Here is an 18,081-nt window from a genome sequence, read left to right as displayed (position 1 = left end):
CAAAATAAAATTGAATATATCTGATTCTATGCCATATAAAACGAATTTATTATTGGATTTGTAATGTGTACGACTAAAAGAAAAAATATGCAAAAGTCATAAACATCCTAACCTTAATAATGAGTAACCATAAATTATATTTTCTATATTTTTGATAAATATAATAGTTGTATTAAGTAAATATACTCTTCTAAAAATTATTTATTAGCCTAATTTTGTTCGATATTTATGTAATTTATGTAAAAATTATCAAGTAGTACCTTATCTAAATTATAAGAGAATCAGTGTATATTACTGTGTTTACATATTTTTTACATTAATTTGCTATTTACATGATATTATCCCTTAAGTAATTCAAAACTATATGTTCCATAATATGAAATTTTATTGAGTTAAGTTTTTAACGCTTATGGTTTAAAAATCGTTTACATAATCACATCATAGAAACATAATGAACAATTAAGATATTTCTCTGCGGAAATTATATCTTTTTTTCTGATTCATGATTTTTTTTTACTTATGTCTTAAAATGTAAGCATACTGGAAAACGATGTATTCTTAAGTGTATGAATTAAAACAATAGATACTTATTATGTTTATATTACATTATATTAATTATATCATTCGTGTTTTAACAGGTAATAAAACTCACAATATTATGTAATTGTCTATTAAATAAAATTCAGAGCAGGACTAAGGATTAGTGCAGCTCTAGAGCAATATATATATATTTGGTATCTCTTATCAAGAAATCATTAAAATAACATTATGTTTTAATACTATGTGAAGAGGCGAAAGATGCTGTCATGGAACGAATACTCTTTTTGCACTTAATTTGTTAATCTAGCCCTAATAATACTTATATTTTTTGTTTGAAACTAATCGTCTAATTTTAATGCTTTATGGGATTTGTTCGCTTATCTTTTTAAAAATGTTTATACAGTATGTACCAATTTTATCATTGAAACCAAAACAGGACTGTTTTATGACATATATTTTATTATAACTAAGTATTTACATTAAAGATAAAAGATATATTAAGGAAGTTTTTGCAGAATTAAAGTTTTCTATTGATTGTTATAAAGCATTAACAAATTACTACTTAATTTATTAGGTTGTTAGTAATTTAAATGAGTAAACCATACCCAATATTTTTGAATACTATGAATTGTATTTAAAATTCTTGATTGATTTTAAATTAATTTATGCTTATCAAACATTTATTCTACATCTCACTTTTAAGTTGTTTCCAAGAAGACTAGGAAGCAATTGGCTTAAACATTTTCTGAGATATAAAAAACTAATTTATAATAATTTACATGAGCTCTTGGACGTGTAACGGTGATGAGTAAACATTAACATACATTTTTATTTTGCTATACTACAATAATATTATGTACTATAAAACTTAGTTATTAATTATTATGCAGTTGTAAAGTTTTTAAATAAATAAATATTTAATCAAATAAAAATAAAATAATAAATAATAAATAACAAAGACTTTATTGTATTTTAAATTAAATTTATCAAGTTTTGTTTAACGGAGGAACAGTTTAAACAGTTAACCAATAAGTTATTTTGTAAAAATATAATTGTTAGTTATATCAGAGGTGCACATATTATACAAAATTGAATAATAATCTTACTTGAAAATATATTATTTTTTTTTTTTTTAATAGGGTAAAAATTTACTCTATTTACCTTTAATATGAATAAGACTATACTGATCTAGGCCATTATAATCCCGGAATGGGTCACGTTTTCGAATGACAAGTGTTAGAAAAATTATTCGTTCGAATAGATATATATTCGAAAAGTAGTATGTACGAAAATTATTTATTTTAATTTAAAATAGCCAACTAATATTTTAAAAATTAATAAAAAAAAAAAAAAAAATGTGTCAACAGCCCTCCCGAGAAACAATGATATTTGTTTATATCGCCTATATCAAAGATTAACCGAAGTTTACCCTTCTTCGCTTGGTAAGGGTCAACGGCCTCGACGGTGCGATATTCGGCTATACCGGAGTCACTAGATTAGACGTCGAACAATTACTCGTGTGACCTTAGCTGGTACACCAATAATATTTTTATTTTTTAAAATGAATCTAATATATACCTTAACGTAACAAAAAACAATTTTTGGGAGATATTCTAGCCGACATCTACGTGATGTCTGTTGGATAACGCAAATAGGCTAGTCCCAACTCATGCGTTCTCACGATAAAACTCATGATATTTAATATATTATTTTGTTCATAGAACTTTTCTAACAATTGTCATTCGAAAACATGACCTTTGAACACATGTACCCTTCCTTTATAATACATACGCATTTCTAAATCAATAATCATTTTATTTAATTAAGTAATGCGAAATTACTTTATAAAAATAAAATATAAATATTTAACATGAAACCTGTTTTATTATTAATATTTTTTTTTGTAGTTTAGTTAATAAAAAAGTGATTGAGTATACTCAAAAAATATTATTTTTTTTTTTAGAAATATTCATGTAATCATAAGATATTATGTACAAAAATTGATATAACTTGATCATAATATATCTTATTGTATTATTATTATAAACATTTGCGATAATATTACTTTACAAAAATAGTTTAAAAGTGCGTAAATAAGTTAATGATAGAAATAAGTAATATTTTAAAATTAATTTACCTACATGTTTTTAAATTGCCTTGGTGTATAATAAAATTCCTAATTTAAGTATATAAAAGTCTTAAGTTCCCATGAATATTTTTTTTGAATTTAACAAAATAATTAATTTTGTTATTTATCATTTAAACATGTAATTTTGTACAAATTTTAATTTTAAACGTCTATAAAAATTTTACTTAAATATTTTTTAGATTTTTGGTTTCATAATAAACTGCTTTGATGATCTTTGTACTCAAATCTAAAGCCTTAGCTAAAAAATTCAAATATTTAATACATTTTTAAGTGTGTGACAATTGAAAATCACATCGTTCATAGAAAATTATTATATATCATAACATAATCTTTGATTGAGGAGTTATTACTTTATGAGGTTATATCCAATGTCGTGAAAATTTTAATTTCAAACGTTCATCAATAATTATATAAAACTTTCTATTAAAGACTACTCTTTAAGTTGGAGATCAAAGTATTTTTCAATCATTTATGGTGTAAATACATACACATACATACAAACTACAAATTATTATAATATAAATACGTTCGTATTATTCTGTTTGAAATTTCAAATATTAATTTATTTTAAAAATATAATAGTTTTTATAAGTGTTACTTGGAATATATTGTATAATATATAATTAACTAAGTAATAATCATAATAATTAAAAAATTAAAATAGAAGAATGAATAATTTAACAGTTAAAATGTAAAGGTACTTATTATTATTTTACAATACAATTTTAATCATCTTGATATGAATTCAATTGGTGATTGATTCTTATTTAATAACTCATTTTATAATATTAAATGAAAAAAAAAATTATCTCATATAATATTATTTATATTACATAAAATACTCGTAAATTGTATTGGTATTATCAAATGATAAATATAATTTAAAACTAATTTTATAAATGAAATATAAAATAAAATATTTTCTATTAAGCTTAGTTTTTAAAAATACCATGTAATACATAAATCTATAATTTTTTTTTTTTTTGTCTGTATGATAATAAAATTAAAAATATACTTGTTAAATATTTTCTTTTTTAAAACATTGATTATTTTAAATTAGTGTTATTGTTGTTTATATTGATCTTAATTATAGATATATATCTTTAATATTACATGTGAGTAAAATTCAATTATACACAGTTTAATAGATTTTCAATCAATAATATATAAGTAAATTGAAACATACAACAAAACTTATGAGTTTAACGAGTTGCTGTAGTCATCTGGTTTTAGAAAATAGTTTTGGCTTACACAGCTTTTGTATTATTTTCGAATTTGCTGTGGTATAATTCAATTGATTTTTTATACGATGGTTTAAAACAATTGTTATAGTTAACTACTTCTAGGTAACAGTCTGGGACCAAATAATTGTATGCCAAACGCACCTATTGGTGCCGTCAACAAAATGGATATCACAGCTATTGTTACTAATGTAGACGCACATTCGATATCATTTGGTATATTCGAATTCAACGCTATGTTCAAAGCCACTGGTGCCAAAGCAGCCTATAATAAATAAAACATAATAAGCAATCATTTATAAAATAGAAAAATAATTAAAATAAATGGAAATCTAAATTCATCTGTTAGCCCTAATACTATTAGAAAATATATTTAAATCACTTTATGACTATATTACAAACGAGTTTTTACCAGAAAATATAAACGTTTCTAACTTACAGTTTAGCTGAGCAACGCTACTGTTATATCGTGTTATATTTTAAATCGATTGCAAGAAAGTTTAATGATTTGTATTGGTTTTATAATTTATATATGCTAAATTACTAAGCTTATACTTATTAATGTATCTCGTGGTAATGCTCGATCTTCATAAATGTTTTACGCTTTAACTATCAACAAAACTATAGTTTATTCGTTCTGATTAACAAAAGTATTGACGAGTAATTCGATAAATAATATTAAGATGATTTATCCAGGTTGAAACTACTTTTATAATATTATTAATTTGTATAATATAAGTATGTATTTTAATTTTCGTATTGCAATAAAATAATTCTATTGTACAATAACTGTTCTATTCTTAATTTATCGAGCGTAATATTTTTTACACATAAAAAAAAAAAAAAATAATAATAAATAAATATGAAAATTTGATTTACGTTACCTGTACTGTAGCTTTTGGAAGCCACGCGATATTAACGAATAATATTTCCTTACGACTGAATCCTGTGCCAAGCACTGAACACGTGGTAACAATTAGGCGAATCTAAAATCGATATCACATATTATTATACTAAAACCAAACATATTTTTATGATTTATTTTAGATTTTGAGCCATTCGACGAATAAACAAATATGTGTTATGATATTTTTACTATGAGAGGTTTCAGGTACTCATATTCTTATTAGATTTAAAATTATGTTATTAAAATGTATCTTAGTTACGCATCATTAATACTTCTAATATAATTAAATTTATATACCACGAGTCCGAATGCTAGTACGAGCAGCCCGAGAAAAATCGTGTCTCCTCTTCTCCGTAGTAATTCGAAATTAAGGTCGGTGCCTATAAAGGCGAATAGCACCGGCTGTAGCCATGTCCAAGCATTTTCGAATACCTGTACTATTGGAAGCTCTTCGTCCTCGATTTCCTCGCCATCTCCGTCCACTCTGTTAGTTGAGATAACTGAGTTGTTTTGTTTATGCTGAGCTGATCGTCTTCTCCAACCAGTGCCCGCCACGAACGCTGATATGATACACGCCAGTGGCCCTGCTCCCGGATAACCATACCACTGACTTCCGGTCACAGCTAAAAACCCACCCATACCTAATAGAAATGATCTTTTGGCCGTCACAGAATTTTCTATCTATATCCCGGTAAAAAAAAAAAAAATACAAATTACTGCCACGAATATTATATGAATTGAATGTAATTTTTATGATTAATATTATTTCGGTAAACAAAAAAGTGTGTATTAATAAGAGAACTGAAAGGAGTTAGGTGATAAATAAAGTTTTAAAAAAATCACAAAATATAAAATTATAACTGTTCAAGTATCACATATGTATTAATTTTCTTCCTCCTTCAACAGTAACATTTTTCCGAAAAAAAATATAAGTTAACTATTGCAGCACGTTAGTTGTCATTAATCTTAGACTCTTTACCAGAATTTATAAGTCGAACTTAGTTCAACAAGGCAGCATATACCCCTCTAAATTAATTTCAACAGTTTGTAGGTTTAAACTTTAAAAGTCCAAACAGCTTCCAGGGGCACTTAAATATAATTTATTATTAAAAATCTACGACTTACAATTTTAAGGGAAGATTTGTTAATGGAATAGTGTTAATGAGGGGGGGGGGGTAACTTAATATATGTATTTAAATAATATGTTTTTGTGATGTACAATTTTATTGAAGCTAATATTTTATCTTTTTTTAGTATATAAACATTACGATAAATGACATTGAAAAATTATATAAAAATCTATTTTAGAATAATAATAAATTTACTTCTGATTTTTTGCTTTCTCGTTTATTGTATATTATGGCCCAAGGCGACGGAGGCACAAAAATCAAAACACAACCCCACATAAGTCCTATCACAATTCCAATTGACACGTCTATTGGTCCTTGTATTATCTGTCTGGTCAAGCTACCTATAAATCATACAAAAAAAAAACTTATACTATAGGTACTTAATCAAAAATATATTTATTTTATTATTTTATACTATTATGAAAGTTTTAAAAATATAAATAATAGCGCGTATCAATATTAATAAACTGTTTATTACATTAAAAATTAATTTTCTAAAAGATTCAAAAAAAATTATTTTATTGATATTGAGAAATTAAATATTTTAAAATAAAATATAGGTATAATATAATAATAAGACTCTAATTTAGTACATTGATAATTGAATCGAAAGATAAAATGGTGGATTACTGAACATTGTAAAAAATAGTCGTATTATACATACCAGTTGAGAATAAGACACCTAATAAAATACCGAAGGCGCTGATGGATACTGTATCATCTAAACTTGAAGCGGCAATCAACAATGTGTTAATACCTTTTAATTCACCATATCCTAAGCGCTTTAGTCGAAATAGACTTGGGACTAAAACGGCTGGACTGACAGCTGATAAAGTAAACCTTAAAATAGATAAATAAATATTTAATGTGAAAAAAGCAGAAAAAAATGTATTTGGATAACAGATTTTCAGATATATAGAAAAAAAGAGCACATTTAGATTTTAAAATTTTATAAACATAAATATATGTCAATTTGGTTCGGATTTGTCCTAGTAACTATTTTGTGGTTAATTTTTTTTTTAAATAGTATTGTTTTATATCTGCAGATTACTTAAGTTATTTGTATTTTCAGGATCTTATGTTGGGCTTTTGGTATTTAGTTACATACATACTTGACCAATAAACTAATTGGTTGATAATGAAGGGTCATACAATAAAATGGTATTTCTCGTATTTCAAATGAAAATCCTTAAGTTAATATCTGTAATAATATAGCAAAAAAAAGTGTGTCTTTAGAGCCAGATATCAAATCATGGGAGTATCGTAATTCAAACAGCCACTGTCCATGTTCAATTTTTAAATATCGTCCTCTAATAATTTCAATTAATTTAGAATCTGAAATTCGACCAGATTGCACGTATACTCGTCACTTATTTGATAATATTGTAATTAACTAAGTACTCACCCGAGTGTCAGGCCCCACACTAACGAAAAATTGGGCAAAATGTAATGTGCGGCAACACCTGCGGCCACGGCTTCGGCCACGCACGGCAATACTGTGAGTCTGGCCACGACACCGCTTAGCCTGCGCAACTGTCCGGCATTCAATTCTAAGCCACCTTTGATCAATATGACAGTAAGTGCGGCTTGTCTGTATAACACAAAAAATTCAGGTGTAATTTTTATCTATGAAAATATTGAGTGAAAAGATCCTACTTAGTCATTTGAGATATACAATTCCATTTCATTCAGTTATTACGAGATTTAGAAAATAGGTTGTATTTAATGAAGATACTCAATATGTATAAGATACGAATACACATTTATATGATACTAACTATATCTTAGTTTTAGTGTACCTTATTTCTCTGGCAAATCGAATTCGGAATACTTCGCTTTACAGTAAACTAATATGTCTAATTTAATCGAAATAGGCAAACCCTGGTGGATTAAATATAACACTTGGTATATTTTTAACGTGATTAAAATTACACTCAAAAACATTGATAATATCTTCAAAAACAATCTCTAAAATTTTCATTAATTTCAGTTAGATCATTTTTGAATACATATAAATTACTAATGTACATTAATTTATTTATACATTTATAATATATAATATAATATAGCTGTTGTATTTTTATCAATGATTTATTGGTGCTGTGATGAAATTTGTATTTTAAGGTGGACGACATATTATTGAAAATAATTAGTAAAAAAAAGTATGAACACAACGATTTATAATATAATTCTATACTCGTAATAATAATACTTTATTTATCTATACATACATCTGTACTTGCATCATAATAGCATATTAATAATAACAAAACATTAAAAATAATAATAATAATTTAAGATAAAAAGTACAAATAAATTCACCGCAGTGGTAATAAAATTAAAAACTAATTTAATATTAAATGATTAAATTGTAGGGCAATGCAAAAAAGTCAAATATCTCGAAAATCCAAACCTTCCAAAATATTGCTCTTACAAAACTAATGAATGTTCCACCCTACATGTCAAATCATACACTAAACACAGATTTAAAACTTAAATCAATAAATAATGAAGCAAAACTCTTTTATAAAATATTCTACAATCGATTAAATAATCATTCAAATCAATTAATAAAAACTTGGCCACTCCCACAATACCTGGCAATCCTTCGAAACGTTTGAAGTGTAAGTGGTATAGTGATCTTTTAAATAAAATAACAAGCTAATAGAAAGTGTCATCAGTGGGTGACTTCTTTCTTCAAAAACTCATGACCTGTTAATTCTTATCATATATTCTTATTATGTTTAAAATAATTTTATACAGATTGTTTATAACAAGTAAAAAAAAAAAATTAAATTATAATATATTGTTTAATACACGTACTCGTAATATTAAGATTATTTTTATTAAGGTAATTTCAGGAATTTAGCTGTGAATCTTTTACCTTATTGATAACCTATGCGATTACAAAACGATTATCAGTAAATTAAAGAAATAATATTTAAATTTTTAAACCTAAAATTTAGATGATTTCAAATTATTTTTTGCGTTAATTTTAATTTTTAAAGTCAGTGTATAATTTTACATCCATAATAAGGATAATAAATACACAGTATCGCTGAGTTAATTTGTAAATAGTATAAATAATATTGCCTTTAAACTTTTAAAGATGTAATTTTTAGAGAAGTCGTTAACTTGTAGTTGTTTAGTGGACAGAGAACAGTACTAAAAAGTAATTGTTATTATGAAAAACTGAAATTATTATTACTTCTAAACTTGGAAAAGAATTAATATTACTAAATAATTATAAATATTAATTTTTTAGACAATGCAAATATGGAAAAATGAAATGGAAGTGTTATAGTAATAATTTTAGTACCAATATTTTAAACAAAATTGCTAAATAATTTCAAGCGTTAAATGATAAACATAATCAAATTACAAGTAATAAAGAACGAATAATTGAAAGATAAATATTAAGGGAAACTAAGAGAAAATTTGAAGTTAATATAACTGTATAATCTTAAATAATTATTAGAACTGAGTTCTCTAATAGTAACGCACCAACTTTTATGCACAACGATATTTATTATTTCTTTAATACAGTACAAAAGACAATGTATGACTAGAGGAGAAAACATAAACCAATTCTTGGTGGCGACTGAAAAATAAGGAAAATAATGGTTTTTTGTTATTTTTAAGACAATTAATTTGTTTTTGTTCTCGAAACCAACAATTTCGTTTGCGTAACGTCAAGTCAAAATTTAAATGTTCTGGCAAAACAAACCGTATTAGTTAAAGATACCTAGTACCTACTTAGATATATGACAAACACCAAACTTTTTGTTTAACAGCCAAGTAGGTACACCTATATACGCTAAAAATATGAATTTCATAAACCTATTATTCATTTATTTTTTACCGAAATAAAAGATATTTAAATTGAAATGTGTAGAAAAGTATCTTATGCAAATGTGTCAGTTCGCACTGTGTTTAACAGTTACGATCTGATTTACCCGATTAAACGTTTTCGACAGAAAAACGAGTGCAAGACTCTTAGATTATTAGCCATCGATACGAAAATATGCTGATTATGTCAATTGATTTTCAGCGTGCTACGCGAAGCGGTAATCTGCGTCGTGAAAGTTAAAAATTTCATTCAAAAAAAAAAAAAAAAAAACATACGCTGCGCGTTTTTCAATCGACGCGAGGCGGCTTACCTCATGATGGACACCAATTCGAAACACCATCCGGTGACGTTGTACAGACCGGAATTCTGGAGAGCGATACCGGCCAGCATCATGCCCAGCAGCGGAGGCAGGCCGCCAACCTTGGCGATGAGCTTACCGGCCGCCGTGCCGGTCACGTACACCAGGAATATGGATGCCAGACTGCCGCCGGGCACTACCATCAGCTCCGACGGCACGTTCACGTACAGCAGCGTCCACGCAATGGCCACGGCCAGAAGTATTGCCAAGGCGTTGGCCGCGGCGGCCGGAAGCCGTTCGTCGAAACAGCTCGTGGAAGTCGAACCGTCGCCGCCGCTGACGCCTGCATTGCAACTACCGGTGAACTGCACGCGGGCGTCGTCTTGGTGGTGGTGCAGTTCCGGAATGCTTGTGCCGTTTCTGTCGCCCATCTTAATCCTGTCGGCCAAAAATTGTTCACGATAGTTAATGAGTACCTATCATAATATATCTAACGAGATTCGCGAGGTAAAATGGTTAATACGATGATAGTTTAAAGTATAAACGGATTAAAAAAATTAAACAGTGTTTGAAGAAAATCACATACAGAATTGTAGTAAGTCATATTGTTTCGTTGTAACAATGGCACTTTTTTCAGGTAATCGCTAAATCAGAATAAGTTCTTTTTTTGTGATTAAAATAATAATAAAAAAAATAATACTAATTTTATTTTGAACCAAAATTTATTATTTTTAATTATTATCACCAATTTTATTAAATGTTATATGATTTTACGCTACAAACTGAGTATATTTATAATAAAATGTTAAAATATTATAAAATTATAATAGGTATATAATATACACGAAATGCAATTATATTATTTATAAAGTTTCAATAAATTGGATAATTTTTATTTAGTTTAAATTTTAAAATATTTATTTTATCTCTAATGGATACGATGCGAGAATCTTATTCATTTGATACTTTCTCAGTTATCGGATTTGTGTTAAATGCACTCTTAAACCTTTGACTCGTACTTCATCGTTTTTCAAACGTGTCATCTAGTTTATTAAGATAAACTTTTTTTAAATATTTTGAAGAATATTTAGTCTTGTTTTGTTTGATATGTAAGAATACCATGTTTTAAATTCTTTATTTTTTTTTTTTTTTTAAATTCCCTTTAAACAAGTGACAGAGAATTTTGAAAAATGTATAATTTTTATAACAAAACAAGTGTATTTATTTTTTTTTACTTTAACGGGTTTTTTTATTCATCTATAAAAATACAAATAATATTAAATTAATTCTCTAAACAATAAACATTTTATTTATTTAACGTGCTTAAGTACTACACAATATATACCATAACTTGAAATTGCATTATAATGTACACTATTATAATATAATAATATACTCTACCTATGGAGTCTAATAGACTCCAACGAATTACATATTATATTATTTATACTAATTAATTTTAATCCAGCCTAACCATGTCATACTTAATAGGTACTAAAATTATTTTTATTGTTCTGTCTTTAAAAGGATACCAAAATGACAAATGATAAGTGTGTGAAAATTAAAATATAAAAATGGTCGTTTCAGTCGTAACTCAATTAAAAATTAAAATACCATAAAAAAAACCAATTAAAGATCACAGATCTAATCTTAGTTTAATAATAGGTTAATTAAATTTAATAATAAATACAAATATCAATTATACGCAATTTTATATTTTGTACATTTGTAAGACACATGAAACATGTGAGTAGGTATAGAGTCTTCTTGGCGTGAAATATTATGGTATGCAAGATGTGTGGTAACCAAAACACAATTCTGTATGCAAGCATATTTATCATAAATCATGTGTTTACAAAATAATTTTTGTAGTAAGCATTAATCGTTTGTCTAGGTTACTAACGTATTTTTGTTTTAATATTCACGAACTTAAATATAGGAATTAATGTGTATTTAAGGAAGATGGTTCCCATAAAAAAAATAAATGAAAAGCTGTGATGATTGAATAATTTTTGAAATTATTTACCAATTAGTACGGTTCTTAGTTTTGTATTTAAGTTAAGTTGTGCAACATAAAAAAAGTTTGGAAAGCCACAGATTGAGTATGGTTGCTATAGCCAAACAAAATGCGTCTAACATGCACGCCATGCACGCCAATGTAATTCTTATAACGCTATTATTATTACCTGTTTGGATTTTTTGTGTTTTTGAGCGGAACATTTCAGAAATAAAAATGATATTATAAAACCCTTGAACTGTAATAAAACGAGTTTAAAAAAAGTTGACTAAATAAACTTTTAAAAGTTTTATCCTCTGGGAAACTATCTTGAAAAAACACGTATAAATATTTAAATAAAACGTTTTTATGTATTTAGATTGGAATTAATTCAAGTTTTTAACTGGTGAATTCGGCTTTTTTCTACTTAAAAAACAAGCATAAAAGTAAAAGCCGTTTTAACTATAAATATTGCTTTTAAAAATATGTTCTGATCTTTTGAATTAATAATCACCAAAAAATATTTTACGGTATATCAGTATTGATACGGTGAAAATATTTCTTATTTTATTAATTATTTACTTTGAAAGTATATGGTTTATTTTAGATTCAATTGTGTATACATTTCGTTTAAAACAATAAGGAACATACAATATTATATTAAACGAATTTTAATTTTTTTATTTTAAGTGAAATAAAATATAAAATTAATATTAGTATCTATCTATCGAATAAGCACCTACAAATAATTCAATATTTTAGCACCATTCATTGATATGTACACGTGACAACAGATCGCTTTGTCGAAAATATAATATATATTATTAATATTTAATATTTTATTATCTGCCATCTAACGTATAATATTGTATTATGCAAATCGGCGTAAGAGAGTATCGCTAGTAAAATAATATTATTATTCATACAGTTTGTAAGCGAAAAATGTATTGTATTACTTCTGTGTTTATCGTGGATTTGGATGTATTATTATGTTATTGTTATAAGTTATAATACTCTAACGTCGTGCAATATTCAACGGCCTAAAATACGATTGCAGTTTTTTGGTGGTCCACATTCGGCTGTAGCTGGTTTAAAAAAGAAAATTCGCAAACAAAACAAAAATAAAAACGAAATAAAAAAAAAATTGAAAAGTTCCTTTTACAAACATGCATATTATTACATAGAACAGTAGTGAGGCGCACGGGTAGGATGAAAAAAAAAATCCTATTAAACGGAAACTCATGGCTATGTGTATAGCGTGTATACATGCAAAAAAACGAAACGGTGAATAAAAAGCTAACGACTCAGCCACACTGACTGTACGACAAGAAGCTTTTCGCCTTGATTCTATATACACTGTCAAGTGCTCACTAATTTACATAAGTTTTGCGTACAATCATGTTCTCTTCCACGAGTCCACTCACTCCACTCGTTTGGTCCGTGAGATTCCGTGCAGAAGACATGCCGCGAACAAGTCATCACCTTCTTACGATCATTCGGGGAGGTTTTCTTTTCTTGTCCCATGCAACTACTATTGCATACCTAATGACATTATATAGCTAACAAAATTGGTGGGCATCGTGATGGTGCGCACGATAGTGAAGAAGGGGTGGGATTCCCAGATGCTGCTAGTATATGTATATATATATATATATATAGTCCGTTCAACATCCACTCCAGTCTGAAAACAAACGACCCGAAAAAAACCCCTGAACGAACTAAGTACACACCCACACACACACACACACATAAACAAGCGAAATAAAAGAATAAAAGAATAACGAAATAGACAAAACGCTAACGGAATCACGATTGGATCGAAGCTCTCTTTCTTTTTTTCGCTTTTGTACATGTATAATATGAGTTCAGAGCGCTTATACGTTTATTTCTCTCTCTCTCTCACACGCACACACACATTTTTCTGCACGGTTTTTTCTAGCTTTTTTTTATCAACCTTTTCGACGAACAGAAACAATTACACGTTCGTTTCTTTCCTTCCTTACGCATTTCTAAAGTAATCGACCATTACGCAACACTCGCACATACCAGCGATTTAACAATTTAACTCCTCGACGACACTCGTCAATTCCCATTCGTATATATTATATCCCTCCGACGAATGTAAAACGGTTTTTACATTCTGTACCGGGCTTTTGTTTTCTGAGACCTCGGTTGGTATGATATACATAATAATATATTACCTTGTGTGGCCGGTCATAAACGTTAAGTATAAAATTATTTGAATTGCATCGAGATATTTGAATATGTTTTTATTTCATGCACAATATACATTACTATTATACTTTTTCCCATGTTATTATCGACTCACGTATACCAGCAAGTATATTCACTCCGTCATAATCATAATACTTAACAGAATACTCTTATAGCTAGTATTTTATATTATAACATAATATACGTGCAATTCACTATATATTCTGTATTAGTATTGTACTTGAAAAAAATTAAAGTTTCTTCAAAATTGTAATAATGATAGCCATTTAAAAAAATACATTACAAATCTCCATAGTTTGACTTCTCGATTTTTAAACTTTTTAAGTAAGAACACATACCAACAATATTAAGACATATGCGTATTTAAGATAAATATGATACTTTATTTTCCATTTAATACGTTTTGTATTTTTGATTTATACTGTAAGCTAAACTATTTTTTACATACAAATGAAAATAAAAACTAAAACTAATTACACTCCGATGTTTTATATACATATGTAAAGATTAGTTTGATTGATAAAGTTCGCATCCTATAGTATAAATAGTATATTCATCTCAAGATTTTTTAATTAAATAATTATATATTTTCCTTATCATATTAAAAAAATAAAAATACATCGACTGAAAATTAAAGTAACAAAATAATATTTCAATTTTACGTTATTTAATATTTGTCTTACTATTTACATATATTTTATCCAAAAGTACAAAAAAATCATACGATATAAATTTTGAAATATAATCATTTAATGTTGATTATAGTAAATGTTTTGTATTATTTTAAGACAATAATAATATGTTTAAGCCTTTATAGATATTGTATTCAATATTCGCAACAACAAATGTATTGTTATTATTATTTATTTTATAGTATTAATATGTTTGATGTTCACGGATGGATTTGGCAAATGTTAGATAGTTCTACAAAATTCCACAATAAATAGTATACAGTAATAACGATTTTATATTGAATCGTCGCAAACGTACAATTAAGTATTATAAATATATATAAAAACATTTTAATTTTCATAGTTTTAAACGAGCTACAAAAACGAGTTTTTAATTTATAGTGACCTCACTTCAGTTTATGTTGTTGTAGAGTACTATGATTTTACGTTTCATTTAAATAGCTGTAGATATAAAAAAAAAATTGAACATTATCCAAAAATAAAATGTGTATAAGCTTGTAATATTATACATAATAATAATAATAGTAATAATAATATTTAAAAGACGATTTTGATTTAAATAATTGTTTACATGTAGATTACTTTATTCCAATATTATTTGTAATACTTAGGTTATATCAGACATTTAAAAAAATATTAAAAAAAAAAAATCTTTATTTTCGTACAGATAAATGTATTATTTTAGTACCCACGTACAATGTACCTACTAATCAATTTTGAAAAAATAAATAACTATTGTTAGTTACAACAATAATTACTGTACATTTGAATAAAACACGTACCGGTTTGATATTAAGAGTTGAATATCCCATTCATATGGGCGTGTTAAAGGTAAGAAATTTGCAGTTTAGTTTGAAAAGAGAAATTATCTAAAATCATAATCAGTATAAAAATAAAAACATGAGTGGATTTTAAATAACAGCTTATTTATTGTTAAAAAAATATAAATTTATTGAAATAATCAATTACATAAAAAATTAATAAATTAATAATAATATTATACAGTATTTATAAAAAAAATTATTTATATGTATTATTTTAGAATTTAAGTTGATATTTTTTCTGGTGAAAAATTAAAATTTACGTTTAGACATTATTGAAAAAAATATTCACGTCAAATTTCTTAAGTATTGGTATTTATTCAATTGATTGAAATTCTGTAATACCCTAAAATATTACCTAGGAATTTCATATTTTTTTGTCCGTGATATTTTTGGTAAATTGCATGAAAAATAATGAATATTTTCGTTTTAAATAAACAGATATTATTATCAAGGTTTATAGACACCGATTACTAAAAAAAAATATATAACTTAAGTATTTGTCCAATTTTAATATTTATTTTAATATTTGAAATCATTATGTTAATTTTTTATTATCATATTATACTATTAACATTCATACTCGTACGACGAACACATAAACACAATAGACAATAGTAGATATACTTATATAATTTAAAAAATTAATTAATAGTAATGTGAAAAATTCGAAAAATTGTGTCGTGAATTAGCAACCGACTAAAATATACCTATTTATTGTTAAATCCACTGGTATTCAAGAATACAACGAAAATAAATATATTAAATTTATATATTATACATTTTATAATCCGAGTATAAATGTTACCCATATCAATTGACTGTAAACATCATATTGTACTTTAATATAATAAAATACGCATCCAGACATAATACATAAGGAACATAACTTCAAAATAATATAAAGTTATACACGCGCAATATATTAAAACGTTTGTTGAATAGCCGAATAGGTACTTACTCAGTCAATACCAATATGTTTTTAAATCAATTGTCAGGTTTATGTTCTTTTTGAAATTCAAACTGAAAAAATGCAATTTGAGTTTGTTTGATATTGCAATATATTATTTGACACGTTAAAAATATATATTTGATCGGAACTTACTATGAACATAGTAAACACGCGATTGAATTGTAGTGCAGAAAACCATGTTGCTGTTAGGATTAGCAGACGCAGACTAACGAGTATTGCTGTCTTCAAAGAATAAGTTATGTTTTTACAATTTATCTCGTGGTTGACCCTACTATCACACAGGTTAGATGCATTATGAGTATGATACGCATAAATTTGAGTTTTGCAGGTATTTTAATTGCATTTTTTTTTTTAATATTTACATGTTTTCACGGATAGATGAATGTATATTGGACTAGGATTTTATGAACCGATTCCGAAAATAGATATATAATAACATACTATATTGTGCGTTATTATATTATTGTACCATATATTTTACAATCGTGAGCGGGACGTAAAGATTACCGGTTTTACGATAGTGAATGTATATACTATATCATTATTATGTGTACCCATGTTAATATTGCTAATTTAGAAAACTAGTCATTACTTATTGAATTTTATGCCATATATTTAATTCCCAAAATAAGTTTCGTAATATCAACATATTATGATATATCATGGTTACCAACTAAAATGATTAGGAAATAATATCAAATGATATTATGTACTTCAATCGTAAATTTTTTGTTGCTCAAAAGTGACAATATCACTTGCTTATTGATTTAAGTATTTGATATAGATAATTAGCTGATCTTGTACGGCGTTGGCGGTAACAAATTAAATATCAGTACATTTATTACTTGAATTCTGGAAAATGTATATTGTATGGATTTAAACACACATATTTGGGTTGTTTAAATTGTGTTGAACAAATATAAAATACTGGCCATAAAATTATACCCAATCATAACGACTATTTTATTTTCTGTATTATTGTCTGAATCTGGTGTTAAGATGGTTTTAATGGTATGTTAAGTTGTGTAACCGACCCAAGTACGACATTTCTTGCGCAAATATTTCGTTAAAAAATACATTTTATAAGTTTTATTATAATATTAGATAACTTGTGAGGTTTTTTTTAAAGGTATATTTTTTGTAACACAAAGCCGATAAATGAATTCGGGTAATAAGGTACTTTATTTTGTAAGTAGCTAATACACGATACGCTTAAACAATAATTGTTACAATAACCACGCAGCAATTT

The 18,081-nt window shown here is 26.4% G+C and overlaps 1 protein-coding gene across 1 annotated transcript; it reads right to left on the bottom strand.

Moving 5' to 3' along the window:
* Positions 1-3,796: 3,796 nt before the first annotated feature.
* Positions 3,797-16,860, bottom strand: LOC112599756 (sodium/hydrogen exchanger 9B2-like). Its single transcript, XM_025346815.1, has 8 exons — positions 16,821-16,860; positions 10,128-10,553; positions 7,373-7,558; positions 6,632-6,807; positions 6,163-6,308; positions 5,135-5,518; positions 4,815-4,916; positions 3,797-4,195 (listed from the first exon to the last, which is right to left on the bottom strand). The coding sequence occupies exons 2-8, from the start codon at positions 10,544-10,546 to the stop codon at positions 4,022-4,024; spliced, it is 1,587 nt and encodes a 528-aa protein (XP_025202600.1). The 5' UTR covers positions 10,547-10,553; positions 16,821-16,860; the 3' UTR covers positions 3,797-4,021.
* Between the last annotated feature and the right edge of the window lie 1,221 nt (positions 16,861-18,081).

The sequence above is a fragment of the Melanaphis sacchari genome, unplaced genomic scaffold, assembly GCF_002803265.2.
Source record: "Melanaphis sacchari strain LSU unplaced genomic scaffold, SCAv2.0 Contig54_pilon_pilon, whole genome shotgun sequence".
Classification (NCBI taxonomy): Eukaryota; Metazoa; Arthropoda; class Insecta; order Hemiptera; family Aphididae; genus Melanaphis; species Melanaphis sacchari.
This window is presented reverse-complemented; position numbering and strand designations above follow the sequence as displayed.